Consider the following 7255-nt stretch of genomic DNA (forward strand, 5'->3'; position numbering starts at 1 on the left):
GGTACGAGTCTGCTAAGTTAGCTGGTTCCACATCATCCACTATATACCTGACTAGCAGACCTGTGGCTACGGCATGAAACACTAGCAATGTTGAGATTTCCCCATTTTGTATTTTATTCAGTATACACCAAAAACGCCATGCTGTAAATCTCATGTTCTTACAGCTGGTGTCTGAATCGTTTGGAAGCTAAAGATGGACATTGACCATCTAAAGGATGCAGTGTCTGATTCAAACACCCTCTATGCTGACTGTACAGTGATGCAGATGCAGACACAGCACACTTGTCTGAGATTTAAAGACTCATTCGAAGATGAATCTCAAGCCTCACAAGCCTAGACAGCTTGTTGTCTACTGATAAGTATAATAATAATTAAAAAAACCTAACAGAAACCAGTCTGAGAGACTTTCTAGCAGAATTGATGCCATGGTGACAGACATGGCTCAGCTGAAGTCACTGATTCAGGAGCTGAGACTGTGCAGCTTAGAGGATTTCTGAGAGCTTTTTCGTCAATCTCCTCTGACAAAAGCAGCACCAGAGATAAACTCAGCCTGTAACACCTATGTCAGTTTAGACCTAATGCATTTTAGTATAAACAGCAAATAAAATCCAGAAGGGGCTGTAAGGAATTAAAAAGAAAATGGTGATGAAGGAAAAGAGACGGATAAATAAACAAAGGGGGGCTCAGTTTTCCCTGGCAGCACCCTAACCCAGTTCAGCAAGACTATAATCCTGTGCAGTAATAGCACAATCCAGCTTCTATCAGTACTGCACAGACGAGGTGAAGGATGACGACTAGCATTTCCAAGAGATGATGTCAGACTCGCACACTTGTGCTCATTCTCCATCAGTCAAAGGCATATATTTCCAGCAACTTCTGGAAGGTTGTGACAGTCCAGTCAGTCGTTTCCCCCAACACACACTCATAGTGCACACTCACCCACTCTAAGCATAATGAGAACAAGATGCAGCCTTTTGCCTTCTACAGAGAGAGGAGAGCCAAGCTCACAGAGCCTGCAAGTGACTAAACTCCTTCCCCCCCCCTTTTTCCCCTTTCTTTTTTCCTTCTGCACATCTGTTTCTAGCTTCTTAGAGAAGGCCTTGGAGAAAACAGTATGTAGGTCACTACACACAACTGAAATCATGACCACACTGATATATCTAGAAAGAGACCATTAAAGAGAGAGAGAGAGAGAGAGAGAGAGAGAGAGAGAGAGAAAAACACAGAACACGCCTCTGCATTAAAGGGAGTTCTTCAAGGTCTCCTAATACTGAGTGACCTTTGTCAGGACTGTACCAAAAGATACATAGGCTAGAATGTAGTAAAATAGCTCATACTGACACCTGGTGGTGAAATTGACAAATGCAAAAAAATACAATCTTTCTCTTCAGTTATACACAAGTTTGATGAAACAATCAAAATTGGGGTTTTTTTTTTTTTTTTTTAACCTCATAGAGTTTCAGTAAAATTAGCCTAAAACGTCCATCCAAGACATACCCGAATTAAATTGAAAGCTGCTCTGGAACCATTTGGAGTACATCACATAACTGGAGAATCACTATAAGTGCTACTGGTGTTGAGTAATAGAAGTTTGAACACAATGAAACAGAAGGTTTTTTCCACCTTATTTATTTTTTTTTTTTGCATTTAGATGCCTACAGGTGACTACAGCTAGGAGCTATTAGCTGGAATATACAATTGGACCACAGCTTGAAGCCTTTCCTAGTCCAAGTTCAAATTTGATAACACTAGCAAATAAAAATAATATTTTACACATGTATTTCTAAGGGTATGTCCATGCATTTTTATTTATTTATTTATTTTTACCAAAACCTTTTGGAGACTCCAAAGGGCCCTTGGTAACCATGTACACATAACTAGGATAAAAAGGCTGCTACTCTTGATTTTTTTTCTTATAATTATCATATCACATATCTAGCAATCCACAAAATGTATATTCATTCATAAAAAATTAATACATTCATAAACTGTATATTCATAATTGAAACCTTTTGCACTTTTATGTGCTTCTGTGCCATTGTTTACAGAGCGTTACGCAGAGACTTTTAAATTGAAGTGTTGAAACCCACCTGTGAAGCAAGATATCATTCTTTTCAGCAGTTCAGTGGCGCTATGATAGCAAGTCATCTCCACAACTGGGGGCATACAGCTTGCGTTTTCAGGTAGGAATGGGGGAAGGAGCTTCTCTTCAGCACAGACTCTGATTGGATTTTGAAGCATATAGACAGGACGTGGAAACTCCTGTTGGTTCAAATGAGGTGTCATTCGATAGGTCACAGCCCGGGGGCCATTTTGGAATCTGCCGATAAAGGATTTTCACTCGCGCATTGAATAGATAATGAGAAAAACATGGTCTTCTGAGATAATTTGGAATGATTCAGCAGCAGTTCATTACTGATTTAAAATGTGACTAAATATTTTTAAATAATTGGATTGTTTGGACCTTTTCCAGTGTAACAAGACTGTTTTTGTTGGGATGTTATGGAGCAGTAGGACTGCTATGAGACTTAAAGAATATGTTGCCTCCATTTTGTATTTGTAGTTGTGATTGTATCTTTAAACAGTTTATATCACTCGAATCACAAGATTCTTAGCTTTCCAACGGTATATTGCATGAGTACATACGTACTACGTACAGCTGTGTAAATGGCAAAGTTTTCCTAATAACATTGCAAAAAAGTGTGTTAAAATTCTGCTGGAACGCTAGTATGATTGTGTAAAATGAGAGGAATTTTAGTCAAACCCTTTTCAGTATTTGATTTTCTCTACACTGCACATCAGCTGATAAACTTTTAACCATAGACAATTTTGGCAATAAATGTCCAGCATTGCAAATGCAAGAGAATAAACCTATACAAATTATTCAAACATATTCAATACAACTAATATATTATTATTCGTAAATTATATATCAAATATAATTATTTTTTTTTATTTTATTTATTATTTTTTTTTACACACGTATGCCATTTGGCAGGCAACCTTATCCAAAATAACATACATGTATGTCTCTTTCTTTTTAATCTAACTCAGCAGTTGAGGGTTAAGGGTCTTGTCCAAGGGCCCAGCAGTGGCAGCTTGGTGGTGCTGTGTTTGAACTCATAACCTTCCAATCAGAAGTCCAATGTCTGATTGATGCAATATGTGCAGGCTTCAGACAGTTGCAGAAAAAACCCCTGCTATTTAGCATCAAATCTGTGTATTCTAGCTTTGCCCAAGACCTGTTAAGTCCCAGTGAACATTTCTGCATTTCACCTTCAGTCAGATAGAAATCCTGCCTTACCTCACCTCACATACAAGTACACACATGCACTTTCACTCAAAAACCTATTGAGTCTCAGTGTCACTCTCATAGCTTGGTTCTGGGATATTTCTCCTTGGCCAATCTAACAAAGTCCTCAGCACTGTCCAAAGAGACCAAGCGATCCTGCAAAAGGCACAAACATTAGTTTAAAAAAAAAACCAAAACAACATATTATATAGTCTCATCTCTCATGTTCCAAACTTTTGAATTGAGTTTTTATGATGGCCCAAATCATGTATAAATATTTTTTAAACTGCTTGTGTAATTTTATATCCATTATTTGACGGTCATATGCTGGTCAAACACATCTGTATGTTCTGTGTTGAAAGCTTACTGGGTTTTCCCATGGTAATGCATGGCAAAGAGATTTTACATGTGTGCACACTCATATTTACACCCCATGGAAGGTGGCAATAAACAACATTTTTAAAAATTGACAATTTGCTTGCATTCATTTGCTGGTATATTTTAGGGTTACCATTGATTTATACATAGTATATGATTTTGAGAAAAATAAAATATTGTGAAAATAAGAATATGAACAATGAATTGAAACTACACAAATTAAGGAAATTTATGTAGTTTCTTCATTTTGGGTCCTTTTCCATGGTGGTGTAGCAAGTAGCATTGCTACCTGACAGTTTTAGGGTCGATACGGAGTTTGGGTTACTATCCTCCCAGAAACATACTGGTAGGTGGATTAGCCACTCTAAATTGCCCCTAGGTGTGATGAAGTGTGTGTGTGTGTGTGTGTATGCATGGTGCCCTGTGATGGACTGGTGTCACATTTAGAGTGTATTCACACCTCATGCCCAGTGTTACAGGCATAGGCTCTGGATCCATATCCCTGACCAGGATAAAGTAGTTACTGAGGATGAAATAATGAATTTATTTTTGCTCATTATCTAGATGGATGCCAAATATTTTTGCAAGTTGGCCACAGATATAATTACTTTCTACATTTTCTTTGAATAAAACAGTCCATGGGCACACTCTCTGTGATTGCAGTAACTGTTAAACATGTATGTTACCATGACGAAGAGGTATCTGTCGTTGGGCTCTATGCCGCTGGGGAAGAGGCTGGACTCCTCACACACTGTGTGCAGCAGCTCTTGGGCTGTCTCCAGATTCTCTCCATCACTCATTACACTCTGCTTATTCACTGCTAACAGTGAATCCACCTCCCTCTGGTAACCTGGTGTAACACCCACAAAAAGCCCATTCTTACACAATCAAACACATTTCATAGGAATTGCTAATTTCCCTTGATTTGTAACATATGGCCTGGATTGCAATATAAAGCTCATACACAGGTCTGAAACAACAAGCTTATGAGTTGAACAGAAACTAAGTAGGAACAATTTCACAAGATTTGCAAATGGTACCAAGTGCCAGGAATGTTGTGGCATGGAAAGAGCAAATACAGGGGGAGGAGGGTGGGATGGAAGGATGTTAAGGTAGACTTGCCCAGCAGAAGCAGAATCTTCTTCCAGCGCATACACACTTCCCGATGGGCATACCTCAACGTGTGTATATCATAGTTCAGCTTCTCCCACTCCTAACACACACAGAATGCACAAATATACAAACAGAGGTAACAGAATAGTACCACAAGCTAGCTTGTTTATCTTTAAAATAAATAAATTCTCAAAGAGAGAGAAAGGGAGTTAATCCAGACATTTAAGGCATGTGCTGTAGTTTTACTGCAGCACTATTAGCTTAACTTAAATGAGATTTTATTAAATATAAATGAATAATGATTCATGCGCTCTTCAACTTGTGAATGAAAAGCAAGCCAGCTGCAGCTTGCACTAGAGACTTACTTCTAATTAACCACTTAAAACAGTTAAGCAAATGCATAAAAATATATTAGCAAAAATATGTTAGTTGATAGACTGTATCGTCAAAAGTATGTGGACACTTGACCATCACACCCATATGTGGTTCTTCCCTAAACTGTTGGCACAAGTTTGGAAGCACAAAATTGTATCTGATGTCTTTGTATGCTGTAGCTTTTCACTTTCCCTTCACTGGAACTAAGAGGCCCCAACCTGTTCCAGCATGACAATGTCTTGGTGCACAAAGCAAGCACCATGAAGACATGGCTTGCCAAGATTGATGTAGAAGAATTTGAATGGCCTGCACAGAGCTTTGACCTCAACCCCACTGAACACTTTTGGGATGAGTTGGAATGCTGACTGCACCCCAGGCGTCCTCACCAGACATCAGAGCCTGACATCACTAATGGCTGAATGAGCACAAATCCCCACATCTACACTGCAAAATCTAGTGGAAATCCCTCACAGAAGAGTGGAGGTTATTATAACAGCAAAGAGGCCACTAAACCAGGAACTGGATGTTCAAAAAACACATATGAATGTGATAATCGGGTGTCCACATACCTTTGACCGTATAGTGTAATAAAAGAAATGTACAAGCATAGCGTTGGCAAAATGCAAGCTATTCGTCTCGATCAGCCAGCACTGATCGAGTAAAATGCATGCCACAAAGTGTGTTAGTGTAAAATGTAAGGTATGAAAGAGACCATTATCCTGGCTGATTTGATGATTGCATTAGGGAGCAAGCTGAGTGGAACTGAGCAAGCTCTGTGGAACTGAATATATTAGCTTGGTCCTTTGTGCTACATGTTACATACAATCATTTAGCTCCATTTGCCAGAAAATTCACATGATTCCTATCACCTTAACTGATGATGTATAGGAGGGTTTCTGTTTATTAGCAATGCAATATTCAGACACAATGATGATATTCATAACCTTTCAAAACAAACAAACAAAAAAATCACATTTTTAGACAAAGTGTATGAGCATGCATGTCCTGCACCTCAGTGTATTTATCCACTTGGTTCCTCATCATGATGAAAGTCTGCAGCTCCTGGTCCGACTCCCCTTCAGTGATGTAACTGGAGGTTTGAGGAAGTTTCCACAGCTTCCACTCCTGCCCCACTTCTGACATGCACACTTCACTCTTACTTGACACACTGGCCTTACTCCAGGACTGGGAACTGACAAGGCAACAACAAGTTCCTAAATTGAGGTGAGGAGACCTCTATTACTAATGACACAATTCTGATGGTTTTGAACAAGAAAACCAGAGATTTGCATTTTTGTTGTTAATGAAAGACTTTGAATGAACTTAAAATTTGAGCAAACCTATTTACTGTAAGTGTGTTGTACAACTGTCCAATCATATAAGTTAATGTAACTGAAAACACGTTATTACTAAAATCATTCACAATTTAATTAATTTAAAAAAGCATAATTCACTCAAAAGTGATTCAAATTATTCTCACTTACCATAATATAGCATTCTGCTCTTCTTTTTGATCCGTCAGACAACAGGAAGTATAAAATGCACCCATTTGTGCTCAAAGGATTTCCAGTACAGAGCAGTTATTCCATTAAACAATCAGCACATTATAGTTATCTTTGCTCAGCTTCTCAAAACAAATAGTTCTTCCAGTACTGACCCACATCTACATTCCCTTAAAAAAATAGTGTCTGTACAATCCAAACAAGCATCGGATCTAGCTGTTATCTTTCAGTGGTACGATCCTTAACTTGATAATGAGTGTCTCTTTCCATGTGACTGCACAGTTTAAACACTTACTAGACCAATAGCAAACAGGAAGGTCTTTAAAAAAAAAAAAAAAAAAAAATTTCCCAAGAACATTCAAAGCTGTTTATACTGTATTTGTTTACACCCCATGAGGACATTACTGGATTAAGTTATTTGAGATGACTATTAATTTAGAGATGTCTTGCATACAAGCATAGTCATTCAGTGGAATTACTGAGATTTAATAGCTCACCACATAATTTTTGAGGAACCACAACTGCTGCTGTAAATGTTAGGCTAGAAAGAATGTTCTCTGCTTTATGAGCCTAAACAAAACAAAAACACAGCGAG

The 7255-nt window shown here is 38.3% G+C and overlaps 1 protein-coding gene across 4 annotated transcripts; it reads right to left on the reverse strand.

Annotated features, from left to right (window-relative positions):
* Positions 1-2992: 2992 nt before the first annotated feature.
* Positions 2993-7245, reverse strand: LOC128608984 (melanoregulin-like). 4 transcript variants are annotated; one of them, XR_008386145.1, is made up of 6 exons: positions 6643-7245; positions 6170-6350; positions 4793-4883; positions 4357-4520; positions 4131-4193; positions 2993-3448 (listed from the first exon to the last, which is right to left on the reverse strand). XR_008386145.1 is itself a non-coding variant. In XM_053627248.1 (5 exons), the coding sequence occupies exons 1-5, from the start codon at positions 6705-6707 to the stop codon at positions 3371-3373; spliced, it is 579 nt and encodes a 192-aa protein (XP_053483223.1). In that variant the 5' UTR covers positions 6708-7245; the 3' UTR covers positions 2993-3370. The 4 variants fall into 4 exon arrangements, 3 of the variants coding, with proteins under 3 accessions (XP_053483223.1, XP_053483225.1, XP_053483224.1); XM_053627248.1 differs by lacking the exon at positions 4131-4193; XM_053627250.1 differs by having other exon boundaries at positions 2993-4193.
* Positions 7246-7255: the final 10 nt, after the last annotated feature.

The sequence above is a fragment of the Ictalurus furcatus genome, chromosome 6 (genome assembly GCF_023375685.1).
Source record: "Ictalurus furcatus strain D&B chromosome 6, Billie_1.0, whole genome shotgun sequence".
Taxonomy (NCBI): domain Eukaryota; kingdom Metazoa; phylum Chordata; class Actinopteri; order Siluriformes; family Ictaluridae; genus Ictalurus; species Ictalurus furcatus.

Bases quoted from the DNA above. Each gene is read 5' to 3' on its own strand.
- LOC128608984 (XM_053627248.1), bottom strand. From the start codon at position 6,707: ATGGGTGCATTTTATACTTCCTGTTGTCTGACGGATCAAAAAGAAGAG. The intron at 4,884-6,169 runs GTGCAGGACATG...TGTGTGTGTTAG, and splicing joins AAGTGGATAAATACACTGAG to GAGTGGGAGAAGCTGAACTA. The intron at 3,449-4,356 runs GTAACATACATG...TGCCTTTTGCAG, and splicing joins ACAGATACCTCTTCGTCATG to GATCGCTTGGTCTCTTTGGA.